Source organism: Dendrobium catenatum, unplaced genomic scaffold, assembly GCF_001605985.2.
Source record: "Dendrobium catenatum unplaced genomic scaffold, ASM160598v2 fragScaff_scaffold_716, whole genome shotgun sequence".
In the NCBI taxonomy this organism is placed as follows: domain Eukaryota; kingdom Viridiplantae; phylum Streptophyta; class Magnoliopsida; order Asparagales; family Orchidaceae; genus Dendrobium; species Dendrobium catenatum.
The window spans coordinates 19056752-19072026 of record NW_021319178.1 but is presented as its reverse complement, the minus strand read 5'-3'; the positions used below and the strand labels follow the sequence as shown (position 1 = coordinate 19072026).

General features: G+C 33.6%; 1 protein-coding gene across 2 annotated transcripts in view; it reads right to left on the bottom strand.

The window, feature by feature from the left end:
• The window catches only part of LOC110107001 (histone-lysine N-methyltransferase ATXR2), a 48624-nt gene that overhangs the window by 627 nt on the left and 32722 nt on the right, over nt 1-15275 (bottom strand). The window contains exons 8-13 of one of the 2 annotated variants that reach the window (XM_020837124.2): nt 14876-14963; nt 5064-5112; nt 4909-4963; nt 4672-4741; nt 4532-4601; nt 2982-3058 (exon numbers count right to left, since the gene is read on the bottom strand). In XM_020837124.2, the coding sequence (XP_020692783.1) occupies nt 2982-3058; nt 4532-4601; nt 4672-4741; nt 4909-4963; nt 5064-5112; nt 14876-14963 (409 nt within the window). The remainder of the gene's footprint in view (nt 1-2981; nt 3059-4531; nt 4602-4671; nt 4742-4908; nt 4964-5063; nt 5113-14875; nt 14964-15275) is intronic. The other variant, XM_028696161.1, reaches the window with a different exon arrangement.

Genomic DNA, 15275 nt, shown 5'->3' with positions numbered 1-15275 from the left:
ACTGTAGTTCAGCACATTGAATTAAAGAAGATCTAACTGAAGCAGATGAAAGAAGTATGTTAGGCCGGTTCACCCTGAACCGGCCCGGCCGGCTGGGCCGGTCAGCTTTTCTACAGTAGGCGGAAGCAGTCCGCCTCCCTTTGTTTTGGCCGCCCAAAGGATGGGCCCCACTTGTCCAATGGAATTTAAATTGAAAAGGAGGCGGCGGCTAGGGCTTGGGAGAGAAATTAGATTAGGAAATCTTTTGTACTAAAAAGCATGAGAGGATTAGGGAGGGATTATGTTTTGATTTATTGAAATTAGGGTTTCTCGGCGACTTAGGATCTAGACTCTCTTGTCTAGAGCTTTGGGAGAGACGATCCTCCTCTCGAATTAAGGATCAATTGTATCTTGCTTTGAGTTTTGTTTTGCTTTGATTCTACCATCGTAATCTATCGTTTCTAGATTGATTTGTCCAATTTTCTTGTTTTTCTCACTATTTGGACTAATTATTATTAGGGTTGCTTGCAAACTCAAGTATTTCCTCTTTGATTACTTGCGAACTCAAGTATTTCCTATCAAAGTACTGGAACAAAACCCCTTAATCAACAGAAAATCTATTTGACTTGGGAACATTGCAAATAGATGCAAAATCAGCCTTAGATGTACATTCTCCAGTTTCGGTTCTCAAAATGGGCAATTTTTCAAATAAAAGTCTATCTAGATCCAGCATGAATATATTTAAGATATTTAGGACTGTATCTAGTCATTTGTAGCACAAATACATAATTAACCAAAATACATGCAGCAAAAACTAAATGATGCACAAGTCAAAGGTTCAAATATGTGTCTTCAACAGAGCAAATAAATACATGCATCAAGCATAATTTTAGCAACCAAGTCTTTTTCACAAGAAACAAAAGGTATAATTTAAGATTTTTGCATGAAGCATGAAAAATAATACAAAGGTGAATCATTTACATAACACATGATTCTAACATTCAATCAAATTAATGGGCTAATCATAGAACCATTTTATTTTCTAGAAGTCGAAGGGGCATTAGGGTGAATCATATGTTTTAAAATTTGAATCAGACCGTCCAGTTGGCCTGCTTTAATGATAAATCTTTGGGCAAGTTTAGTTTGATTGTAACTCTTAGGCTTTGTTTGGGACGGCTTTTTTACTACTTCTTAAAGCAGCTTTCAAGTACAAAAATTTTAATTTTTGTATTAAGAAGCTGCTTCAATAAGCAGTAAAAAAATCGTCCCAAACGAAGCCTTAATTAGCACCTAAATCATTATAAACTAATTTGACCCGGTGAACCACGGAAAATTAGTTGGACATGTCTATCATTTCCATTAAAATCTAAATCAGTAAGGGCACAACACTTGGACCTCTCAACCACCAACTTTATTAGAATAAACGTGAACAATCCTCATGCATGCTCCTGTAGTCCCTACAATCCCTCATGTTTGGCAACTATCAAGGCTCCGCGTTTGCCTTCATCACTCTCAGCCTCTACACCTCAGCCAATCTTCTCCCTCTTGCCCTATGATTCTGCATTCCCCGACCATCATTCTCTCTCAAGCTTTGCTCCAGCCACAATTGCTTGAGGCACATTGCAGCAACTCAGCTGAGATCATAAGAAATTTTATTCTTTCACGTGCTTAATGTTATTTCTTTAACTAGCTAATTATACTTGTAGTTGTCAACTATCAAGGCTTCGCCTCTGCCTTCATCATTCTCAGCCTCTACACTTCAGTCAATCTTCTCCTTCTTGCAATATGATTCTACATTCCCTCGCCATTATTTTCTCTCAAGCTTTGCTCCAGCCACTATTGCTTGAGGCACATTGGTGCCACTCAACTAATATCATAAGAAATTTTATTCTTTAACATGCTTAATATTACTTCTTTAAGTTGCTAATTATGCCTGGGGTTGCTCCAAAAGAGATTATTTATGTGCGTGTTATCTTTTTATAAATAAAATTGATAACTTGGTGAATTTGTCCATAAATTTTATTCCATTAATTAGATTTTTCCTCTTTTGGGTGGCTACTTTTAGGTAAATTTTTTGATTTTTTACATATTGGATATAACTATGAAGTCATCATTCATCAATTATGTGGACCATTTAGACAAGTTAAACAATGACCTAATAGCCCAACCAATTTAGGAGTAATTATTATGTCCGTACAGAATACCGAGCATACCGAGTGTACCGAGCGCGGTACCGAGCGCCTAAATGATGTGGCGCTTTGTTATTGGTCTATGGACGCATTCGGTGTCTAAACACAATAATTACTCCCAATTTAGAGGCTAGTTCAAGTTTTCATTGCTTAAAAGAAGATGTCAACCTTTCCTATTCATACTCGAGAAGGTATGCTACAAGAAAAAAATATTCATGCTCAAAAGGTTCGCACAACAAAAGTTTTGTTGCCTACAGGGTAATCTTAAGGACCAATGATAAACCAAAATTACCATTCTAAAGCGGCATATAGGACGAAGCTAGCAGCATGCATTAGCCTCATCCCAACAATTTGGAAATGACTTCATGAACCCCATTTTTTATAATTCCCACTAAGAATTACTTGAGATATTAAACCTATCCTTTACAAATCATTTTGAAAAAACTTCCATTCATGTTATGTTACATCTACTCTATTTTTCCTTCTTAAATTTTAATGCTAATTTTATCTATGAAATTAATGATGAATTTTCTATCCTTTGTTGTACATCTCCAAATCACCTACATCCAATTTTAACTATCTTGTTTTCAATAGATATCATCCTAACTATTCCTGTAATTTAATCGACCTTTAATTTATGCTTTCTAATTTTCCACACTTCTATTTTAGTCTTCCTATTCTTGCATGATATGCAAAACTTGATGATTGATGACTTCCATCTCTGGGATTCATGCAATTTAATGGTCAAAGGTCTTGCATAAAAATGGGATAATAAAAGACGAAAATCAATTAGTTTAGAACGCAGGTAGTTACCTCCTCTCGCTTGAATGCTTTAGCATTTGGACAACATGAATGATTAATGCAACTCTGTATAGGGTAGAATGCAGTGCCTGTTAAAAATGGTGGAAACAATTAGAATAGCATTTAAAAGCGATTATAGATACTTGATAAGAACTAAAAAGTCAATTTCCAAAAAAAAAGAAATTTTTTTAATCCTTGAGCTTATCTTAGCAAATAAATAAGTTTCATCTGCTGTGTTTAGAGCTAATGCATTGGGGACCTTAGCAATCAATTGGAAGTCATCATCCAATCAGCGTGTTTGAAGACATAAAGGAACTCACAGAAACATGATAGCACTAGCAAAGATGCCACCTCATATAAAAAGATTCCGTGTACATATGTAGCCACCATATAGATTCATAATTGTGAAAATATCAGCAACTTCACTAGTAGATGAAAAAAAAACTTGTAGGGGAATTATTTCAGCATTCAGTACATTTGAATGTTCAGGAATAAGGCAACAAAACAAGGAAATTCTTATCCGACATCCAAGCAACAACTTTTGCAAACCTAGTGTGTATAGCTAACTCGCATGTATGATATAGGTTCAACCCCGATAAGCCAGGTCAAGAAGGCGCACTTCCCCAAAATAAGCACTGCCCTAAAGAACACTTGCCAAGAAAAGTCAAGGACAAATAGATATTCACCCCAATGAAGCTCACCCCTATGGAGCTCTATCAATATATATATATATATATATTATGAGCAATTATGAGCAAGTTCAGCCAAATAACTCGTCTCAACAAGCCTTTAGTCGAAGAAGCACTCACCTTAAGAGAATTCAACTCTTTTAATGGTTCTTCTCGGCCAAAACCATCCGTCTTCCACTGATATCGCCGTTCAAACTATACGAGGCACACACCTACAGAGCCTATGAACATGACTCCATCCCTTTGAGAGACATCCCAAGCCACGTATAAGATAGATGACCATATATATATATATATAGCTTTCAATTTAGTCTTCAAGTTTATATTAGCCTGTCATAGTTAAATCATATATTATTTCCTGTTTGTCAAGGTGCAGCATTTCATGTAGCACTCTTAACCCTATAAATAAAGGGTCAGGAGGCATACTTTAGACTTCATACCATTTTTATTATTCATGGAGATTATTTGGCTTTCAGCTGCTCTCCATCCATACTCATTTACTCTTCCTCCTATTTCCTTGCTATAGGGGGGAAGTTTCACCCATGAACAAATTTGAATCCAATATAGTGAAAAAGCTAAATTTCTAAGCATAGGAAGAATATGTATGTAAATGATGTCTGGCTTTCCATACAGGAACACCAAAAGACTGATGTTCTTTTATGCAAAATGCTATACTAGCATACTGGCCATGATGGTCATTAGACAATCAAGATTACTCAAAAAACGTCAAATATCAGAAAAACAAATTAGTCATTAAATTATTTTACTAGTCATATGTCCAATAAACCGGTAGTAAGAACATGCAAAGCTTCATACTATTGCAGTTTTAAAACCAATTGCTTCTAGAAAGTGCATTCAGTTTGACAAAGAAACCTTGACAGCAAACTGAATAATCATCACCAAGTGCATCCAGAAAAGGACGAGTCAACTTCTCAGCTTCTTCCTGCAGCAAGAAAGATTTCTATGAAGATTCATGCAAACCACTTTTGACAGGGGGAAATAAATGTTTTAACCTTTTCTGGAGATGGAAGTTCATCAATGTATAAGAAGTAGTTCTCTACTGGTGATGCTACGACAAGATCACTGTAATAATTGGATTCAAATGTCAACTAATAGTAACAAAATTTAGTAAGTGGTGCATCTATCAAGCAGTTTAAAACCTAAAATTCATTTTATTAAGCACAAGCTTGCTTCACTGATCAACTTGAAGAAATGACTTCACAACTTGCAAATTAAAATATATTACTTACAGATTATTGAGCTCAAACATGTCAATAATATGGCCATATATTTCAAGTGAAAACACTGCAGAAATTAAGGAGAACGGCCGTGAAATATTGAAAAGCATCGGAAAATTGAATAACTTGCCAATAATCAACTCTGAGATAATAATATAAAAGGATACAAGGTGCACACTCAATGTCGAATATGGCTTCCTTGAGAAGTTGAAGAGACTGAAAAAGGAGATGTTATTGCAAAAGGAGTTCCACATTACCAAAAATCAAGCATGAATAAGAAATATTAGATTTTAATGTTATGATAATCTACTGAAAGATTGGAACTATTCATTTTCTTCAACATCCTTAAACTATAGCCATGTATCGTTTCAATACTTCTTAAGATCATTTGGTCATCAATTAGATACATCACAGTTTTCTTAATCAATGACTTTAGTTGCATGAGAAGGAAATTACAATTTAAAATGCAAAGATTAGCAAATGAGCCAAAATTAAATACAAGTTCTTAATAATATTTAACAAATATTGGACAGTTTTGGTTGGTGAAATACAATGGTGAATTTGACTTTTAATGCTGCTTCTATATGTCATCTATTGAGAATCATTTTTTGTAAGCGCAATAAATGATGAAATTACTATGAGGATTGGTGCAACTTGATCTGCAAGTAAATTTCTTTTAGATCACAATGATATGATTTGAGTTTGAAAATTAAATAAAATGATAGAAGAAAAAAACTAATCAGAAAAATAGTCATTCTCCTCCTTAGAGAGACATATTAATATTCCCTTGAAAAGAAGATACCATCTCGATCCTGTCGATACGATCCGATCATATAATGATAATCTAGTAAACATTTGGAGGATCCAATTCACACATCACTTCGTTTATGTACTGATCCAATTCACACATCATTTCGTTGATGTACTTTAAAGTGATGGTGAAGCGAATATGGCATTGTTGACCACTTCTTGCTTTACCTAATTTGCAAGGTTCACTCCTCGCACTCATTAAGATCAAGAGTCAAACTTGGCTCCTTCCCCTTCAACAAAGCCATCAAGGAAAGGCTTCAATACAATCTTCTTAACTGATTCTATTGTTTGATCCATGTCTACTGTGGTTGTCACTTTTCTACCCTTAAAAGCCTTCTTGAACTTCTTCGAGAAGAGTTTTAGAAGAAACTCCCTACACTTCATTGAATCATGCCCTGAAATATAGCAATGATCACAATAGAGAATTTCAGAAGAGATTGTTCCATACTTAACTTTAGAACCTTTTCAATTCTAATTCTACTCTACAATCTTCGATTCCTCTCCTTCTTGTCATTATAGGTTTTTTTATTCGGATTTAGTTTTTTCTTTCAATGGCCATGACAAACATGCATATCGGACTCAAGTCTTTGACAAGGAAGAGTAGTCCATGAAAGATTTTGTAATACAGACCAATAGTATACTTTGTTAGCATCAAGATGACTTCCAACGACATGCCAATCATCAAGGCTTTTCTCTTGAACTCTGTGGTATACTCTTGCACGTCTCGATCTTGTCATTTTCACAATCTTTGCCACTATCTCCATCATCCCTCTTTATGCAATAGGATAGAATTATTGACAGAGTAACTTCATAAATTGTAGTAGTTAATATATTGGAGATCATGCTTTAGATAAGCATTACATCACAGTAACACATATTTCATGAGTTTTAAGTGGTTGAACAAAATCTTCTCTAGGCCCATGCATGCATAGATAGGCAACGACGAAAGCAGACTTAAGCCGCAACTTCCTCTCCTTCTCCACACACAACTAGCACTATCAATGCCTTCCACCAGCAAGCAATTTGATATATGATTTGAAATTTATCACCTTACACCTAAAATGAATGTTGGGGAGAATGATGACAAACCTGATCAATATCATTGCTATTGTCCAGAGTTGTCATGGTCTTCTACTCACTCAAAGGAGTTAGTCAACCTAACCTGATCGGATGATCCTTGTCGTCAACTATAGGTTGATTCATCCAAGTGAACCTTGTAGAGCTGGGCTAGATGTTTGTCTATGGAGACAAATTTAAGTTAATCTTAGCTAGAAAAAGGATTTTATGCTCTATTAAATGCACTGTATAATTCATTACTAAAGCATTTTTTAACCATAGGGGAACTTAGTGAATTTAGTCTTGATCATAATTTAATGGTGCTAGTTTGCAACAAAAATCACTCAATTAGAGGGTCCCGATTATAACTATTTATCTATGATATCATTTGACAACAAAACCACCAACTCGAAAACACACACAACATCCTTTCTGGTGAGATTGTTTGAAAATGAATCGTAGTGATACGCTCAACAAGATATTTACTCTTTTGTGAGCTTAGGTTATTATAAAATTTATCGCTCCCGACAAATAGTTGCAAAAGATTGATGGATTTTACTTTAAGTTATCCGAGGTAAATTTCAATTGATCTATTTGAATTTTGTAAACTTTTTTAATATTTTTTTATTTCACATTAATTTAATCCAAAATAAGTTGCATGATACTTTGAAGGCATTATAACAATAAGGTTCCCTCCGATTGAGATTCATGATCAACACGACCATCATTAAGATTTTTGAATGATTGTAATTTGTTGTTTAACAATTATCAACTATGTTTGCTATTACAATCTGATAGCCCGACCTTATGTTTTGATGATAATAAACATTATTGGATAATTATCTATTTATTCCTGATGTTATTTTGGATATTTGTTTTGTACTCTACTAATCAATGTTTAAAATTGCGCAATTGGGTATTAAGGCATTTTTTGTTCATGAGACAAGGCATAAGCCACAAGGCGTTTTGAGTCGTAAGCCTCAAAATCAAAAAATTACGTTAAATCAAAATAAATGTTAAAAGTGATTTTTAATTAAATACTCAAATAATATGTTAAAGGATGACATGTTAACTTTCTATTGAATTATGAAGTAATAAATCTACAACAACATCAACCTTTATCCCACTACGTGGGGCCGGCTACATGAATCCTTTTTCTCCATTGTGTCCTATTAAAAGTCAAATTCTTGTTTAAATCTAATAAAGAAAGGTCATTCCTAATATTTTCTAACCAAGTCTTTTTATGTCTGCCTCTACCTTTCTTAATATAAGTCAAATCTAATACCTCTACTCTCCTAATCGGGTCATCGAAAGGCGGCCGTTTATGTGACCAAACCATCTAAGGCGACTCTCTCTAATCTTATCTTCTACTGGAGCTACTCCAACCTTCTCACGTATATGCTCATTTCGTATCCTATCTCTAAGGGTAAAGCCACTCATCCACCTGAGCATCCTCATCTCTGCCACACTTTTTACTTAGTATTATGCTTCTCTTTTAATGGCCAACATTCGGCACCATAAAGCATTGCAGGCCTCACCACCATCTTATAGAATTTTCCCTTGAGTTTGAGGGGTACTTTTCTATCACACAACAAGCCTGATGCATTCCTCCACTTCAACCATCCAACTTGAATTATGCTGATAATATCCCCATCTATTTCACCATCACTCTGAACAATAGATCCAAGATATCTAAAACGTATACTCTTATTAATGACTTGATCGTCCAAAGTCACAATCTCCTCACTAGGTCTATTACTACTAAAATTAGACTCCATATATTCCATTTTAGATCTACTCAAGCGAAAACCTTTAGACACTAAAGTTGACCTCCATAATTCAAGTTTACCTTCAACTCCCTCTCTAGTCTTATCAACAAGAAGAATATCATCAGCAAAAAGCATACACCAAGGTACATCCTCTTGCAAATGTCTAGTGAGAACATCCATGACTAAAGCAAAAAGATATGGGCTTAAGGCTGATCCTTTATGCAACCCAACCGAAATAGGGAAATACTTGGTCAGATCACCTTGTGTTTGAACACAAGTAATAGTTCATGCATACATATTTTTAATGATTTGAATATAAGCATTATTAACTCCTTTCTTTTCAAGAACTCTCCATAGCACTTTTCTTGGAACTTTATCATATGCTTTTTCTAAATCAATAAATAGCATATGTAGATCCATCTTATTTTCTATATATTTCTCCATCAAACCTCTTAATAAATGTATGGCTTCCATAGTCGACCGACCCGGCAAGAATCCAAATTGATTTTGAGAAACATTAGTATCATGCCGCAATCTATGCTCTATAACTCTATCCTATAGTTTTAAAGTATGACACATTAACTTAATTACTCTATAATTTGCACAATCTTGTGCATCACCTTTATTCTTAAAAATAAAAATTAACAAACTCATTCTCCACTCATCTGACATCTTTTTAGTCATCAAAATAGTATTAAAAAGTTTAGTAAGCCAAGAAATTCCTTCATCTCCTAAGCATTTCCACATCTCTATTAGAATATCATCAAGTTCAATAGCATTTCCACCCTTCATTTTCTTTAAAGCCTCTCTAACTTCGATTTTACTAATACGCCGATAAAAAAAGAAATCTTTATTTTCATTTATGGTGCTAAGGTCATTACAGTCAATCTTATTTTCACAATCTTCATTAAAAAGTTAAGCAAAATATCTCATCCACCTTTGTTGAATATCATCTTCTAAAAAAAGTATTTTTTGATCTTCATCCTTAATACACTTCAGCTAAACTAAATCCTTACTACTCCTATCTCTTTGTTTGGCTAACTTATACATATATCTTTCTCCCTCCTTAGTATCTAAACTATTATATAAATCAGTAAAAACTAAGGTCTTTGCATCTTATATTGCTTTCTTAAATTCCTTACGAGCCTCTTTATATGTTTACCAATTATCAGAATTTTTAAAATTAAACCAATTTTTATAACAAATCTTCTTATTTTTTAATCTTTTCTTGTACATTTGGATTCCACCACCAGCTATTTTTACTATTATGAGCTTTTTCCTTTGATACTCCAAACAAATCTTTCGCAATATTCTTAATATAACTATCCACTTTTTCACACATAACATTAGCATCCTCATGCACAGACAAAATCTTAAGATCTAAAACTTTACTCTCAAAACTATTTTTGTTAATATTCTTTAAATGCCCCCATCTAAACCTAGAATATCGTTTTACTTTTTTTTGTCCATTTATCTTAAAGTCCAAAACTAATAATCGATGTTTAGTACATAAATTTTCACTCGGGATAACTTTATAATATTTGCAATCTAAACAATCTAATTTTCTTATAAGAAAATAGTCAATCTAAGTTATACTATATCCATTTTATAAGTGATGAGATGCTCATCCCTTTTCTTAAATAAGATATTAGCAATTAAAAAATCATAAGCTAAATAAAAATCTAATATGATTTTGCCACCTTCACTAGTCGTTCCAAATCCATAGCCATCATGAATGCTTTTAAAATCATCTACCTCTCTACCAACATGTCCATTTAAATCTTCTCTAAAAAAAACTCTTTTTTCAAGAGATATCTTTTGTATTAATTCTTCTAAGTCATTCAAAAAATTTAATTTAGAACTCATATTCAAACCTACTTGAGGAGCATACGCACTTATAATATTAACAATCTTAACATCAACAATAATCTTTAAAGATATAATTCTATCTCCAATCCTAATAATTTTTATAATATTATCCTTCAAACTCTTATCTATAATAACACCTACACCATTTCTAGTACGACTCCTACCCGAATACCAAAGTTTAAATCATAAACTATCAATTTTCTTAGTCTTCTCTCCAACCCATTTAGTTTCTTGAATGCACAAAATATTTAACTTTCTATGAATCATAATATTTATTCATTCCATTAAATTTTCTGTAAGGGAACATATATTCACATGTTCTTATGCTAATTTTAGTTTCATGTTTTTTAGTTTCATAGACTAACTTCTTTGTCCACATCCATCCTTGATATGGGAACCCTTGCCTATTTAACACTGCACCCGGGCACCGGTGTAGCGGCCTTGCACACTTGTCACTGTATTCAGGACATACAGTGCTTCGCTTCCAGGAAACGCCCTAGCATTCACACAATTTCTTAAAGGATTCATGTCATTATTATTCGACAAGTTTTACGCTGACTGTCGACAACCTAACACAACCCTCCACTTTTCTCATCCATGACTTTGGACCTGGCAACGAAAGTGTTAATGAAGTAATAAATCAACATACATATAAAATAAAAAATTGCACAAGAGATAAAATGACAAGTAATAAATTGCGTGAAATAAAATTGAAATATAAATATTATAAGAGCAAAATAATATTAAATATATGAATGACATAAAAGTGGCATATAATATCAAGTTCAACTCCAAATTCCTAATTTCTCAATTTTCTACTCCATATTTAATACCAAAAGAAAATTAAAATAATTAACAAAAACTTAAAAATCATTTGCACATAATCTTTGAGGGGCTTTTTATTCGAGTCATCATCATAACAAATTAATCTCTCCCATGTCTCATCCTTTGGAGTCCAATGCCTCTCAAATTGCTTCTATTTCAATCATCTTCATTTTTCATAAATGTTTTCATTAAAATAAAAAAAGGATTAATACTCTAAAAATTTTAGAGGAGGTGGTGGTGATGTGCGGGTTTCAATTGATCCACAACGGCAGCTACGACGGTGGTGACTATAAAAAAAATGGAGGGTTGGAAGACAAAGCAGTCGAGAGGAAGTTCTTGCACCTTGAGGGTGCATTTAAGGGTGATTTGTTTGAGGCTTTAGTTTAGCATTTAGATAAGTTTTAATAAAAATATATATAAATTGGGTGAGGTGTAAGCCTCACGCCAATGAGGCATGAGATGCCTCATAAAAAAATTTTGAGGCGGAAGCCTCGATGCGTTTTTCACTAGAATTGCATTGAGGCAGGCCTCAAGGCAAGCCTCATATTGCGCAATTTTAAACAATGCTACTAACCTTTTAGGTAACAGCATACATGAAAGACCAAAAATTCTAGCTCAAGACAAGGCGCTGTTAGTTTGTTAATTAAACTATATATTGAAGAGTCTGTACTTCTATTTTTTCTTGAGTCAATATATTTAAAAGATATATGCTAGCTTAGCAATCATGCACACACACACGGGAGGAGTAAAAAATAATGATTTTATTTTTCTATTAAATTGTATAGTATGATCAGTTCAAATAGAATTTAATTAAAATGTTTAATTTAAATAAAAATTAAATTCAAATATAACTAATCGTACAGCATGACCACCACATAGTACTAGACGATCAGCTATAACCAACCCCCCCCCCGGTCGAATCTAATTCACATAAAATAGGCAAATTTAAATTTTTAAATTTGTATTGTTTGTCCTATAGGAATACTTTCGTATTGTAAAATCTTTTAAAATATTGCCTAATTAGGTTAGTTAATTAAGCAATAAAAACATATCTAAATTAATTACATATCGTACTATATAACTCACCTGATGATTCTCTGGACTAAGTTTGGATCGTCCGGTACGATCACAAGATTGTAATGTACGACTCACCAGAGGACTCTCTGGACAATATTTGGTTCGTCATGTACGATCCAATCATTGATTTAAACTAATCGTACTGTACTACTGTTTATTCAGATGTGGACGCAATTATAGGAAGTGGATACACTTTTTACAAAAATCAGCGGATGAAACACGAAAAATTGGGAAGAAGATCGCCCAAACAATTTTTATTGAAAAAATTATAAAGAGAAATGCAAGTGACAATTGGATCATCAATTGGAGAGGAAGATCTGGCTCTCCCAAATCCCTAGCCACTGACTAGAGCCCAAATAACTTATAAATAAACTAAATTCAGCAAACTCCAAAACATAATCTGAAATCACCCCATAATTAATCTTAAATGGGCTCCCATAATTTCCTCCCAAATCAGCCCCCTTTTCCTAAATAAATCCCTCTTAGATTTAAATTTAAATTTGATCACTTGCCCTAAATAATTCCCTCCCAATAGTAATTAAAAAGTTTCCTAAACAATTCCCCTTTGATTAAAAACCTTCCCAAATAGGTCCCTCTTGATTAGAAAACTTTCTAATTTTCTCTCCCAATCAAATCGGCCTGTCCACAAATAGCCGAGCAATTGGCATGGATAGGTAATCTAGATTCTTATTTTTGATGTAAGAAACTAATTTTCATTAACTCAAGAGTCAAGGCAGATCCAAAGGAGGAATCAAAACTTCCTTGAATCCTCTCTTTAGCTCTTCTACTCCTCTGAGTTAATCCTGCTTAGAAAACTCTTAGAACAGATTTCACTAATCTCTCAAAATCTCCCTCTCAATCTAGGGGCTCCTTTTTCTTCTAAGATACCAATTTATATAGACAAGGAATGTAAATATATATATATATATATATATATATATAGTGTGTGTGTGTGTGTTATATAAATAAAATGTGAAAGTTTCAAAAAATCTTATTGACTTTGATGCTAAATTTGTAATAAGAAATCACGAATAAAATTGTGCAAGTTAAAAGGAGGGGATGCAAACTATGGATAGTTGGGTGTTCGCTAGCATTGTAACCAATTGCCAATAATTTTCTGACCAGCAGGGTCAGCTCACATGTTAGCATCTTCTTGAGATCTTTTTTGAATTTATCTCGACCTAAAAAATTCTTCTTTTCTTACAAAAATTTCTCTCAACAGCATACCAGTTCCTCTCGACATTCTTCCCTACAACTTCCCAATCCTTTCAATTTACTGGCCTCACATATTCCCAGCAAGTAAATTGATCTACTTATTAAAAAACGGTAAAGCATCCTCAATAGCTGGGATAAGGCTAATAATGATGATGAACACTGGAGTACGAACAGGGCATATTAATATTTACTGAAATAACTAGTTAAGAGACACTAAGACTAATACATGAGTTATCATCTCACTTTTGTTCAAGACTCCAGAAGATCCTACTTTCACTTTTCATTTTAAAGAACAAAAGTTAGAGAAAAAAAAGGGCGTCAGAATGAAACACTATCACACACCATTGCGAAAGACCAATGCAATCCATTTTAAAATACTATAGTTCAGTTAAACTTGGATGAACAAGGAATAACAGGATAAATCCAAGAAATTGATAACTGTTATCATTCTCTGGGGACATTTTAGTTAATTGTGATAGCACTAATTGTTACCTTTTAAATTTTGGTATGGCACATCCATAAATTCAAGTACATATTTCATGAATGTATATATGTGGATGGGTTTTTGTGTAAATGGATATATTTGAGCATAAATTCTTGCATAATAGTATTATTTTTAGGGGTTTTCTTCTCCATAATATATAATTATCTATCTATTCGTTTGAAAATATGCAGAACTCCGACAACAAATATCATCCTTTCACATATAATCCATCCAATAACCACTTTAAAGAAGGTTATAAATCATAGATGTTCAAACAAAGTTGATGAATACAATTGGCATAGCCTGTCCAAGAAGTTATATAGCATGCTGGATGCAATATCATCATGTAGGCTCATTGAACTGATCGTATAACTTGGAGGGTATTAGTGATGGCCTTGCACGTACAGATTATAATACATGCAAACCGTCTAAATAGCCACCCTTTGTTGTCCAAAAGGTATTTTGATCTGAAAGAAGCGTGAATCCTCAGCTAATTATTTTCCAGAGCATAGCAGCATAAAACCATTTTGAACCACTCGATGAACTGCAGAATCTAAACTAAAGTCGATAGAATACCAGAAATCAAAGCAATAGCTAGAAAGCAAAATAGATCTAGCCAGGAAAATGACAAAAGGACAAGTAGAAACTATTCGCCTTATTCTCCAACGCCACACTGCCAAACCTAAATACCCAAACCCAACGGCAGCAAAAACAACCAAAACAGATACAAGCAGCAAAATGAAGAGCAAAGAAGTGCACTTTCCTATCAGAAAAATTCCTTAATAATTCAATTTCCTATAACATTATACACACAATGTCAACGGTGAAATTTTACTTCATAACATCAGCAAATACAGAATCAGATGATGCTTACTGAAAATGCCATATCTCTCATTTCCTCCCTAAATAATGCTTCAACACAACTATCCATATCCTCTGGTAAAGCAATAGAGTCCCACCACCTGCAAGAAAAAAAATTTGGAATTTTCGATCAATTGTGATGAATAGTGATTGACTGCATACAGAGTTATGATGGATACTTAAAAGAGAAGAGAATGGGTACCGAAGAGGGATATCGGAGGTGGCAAGAAGAGGAAAAGAGAAGGAAATGGAACAAGAAAGAAAAAGAGTGAGAATGAACTGAGAAAGAGAGCAGCAGCTTATAGACAAATCTCAAAATTAATTTATTCAACTCCCCACATCAGATTACTAGGGGTCTTATTCATGGTAAAGGACCCAAAAGATTATTACCAGAAATAATATAAAGTAAAAAA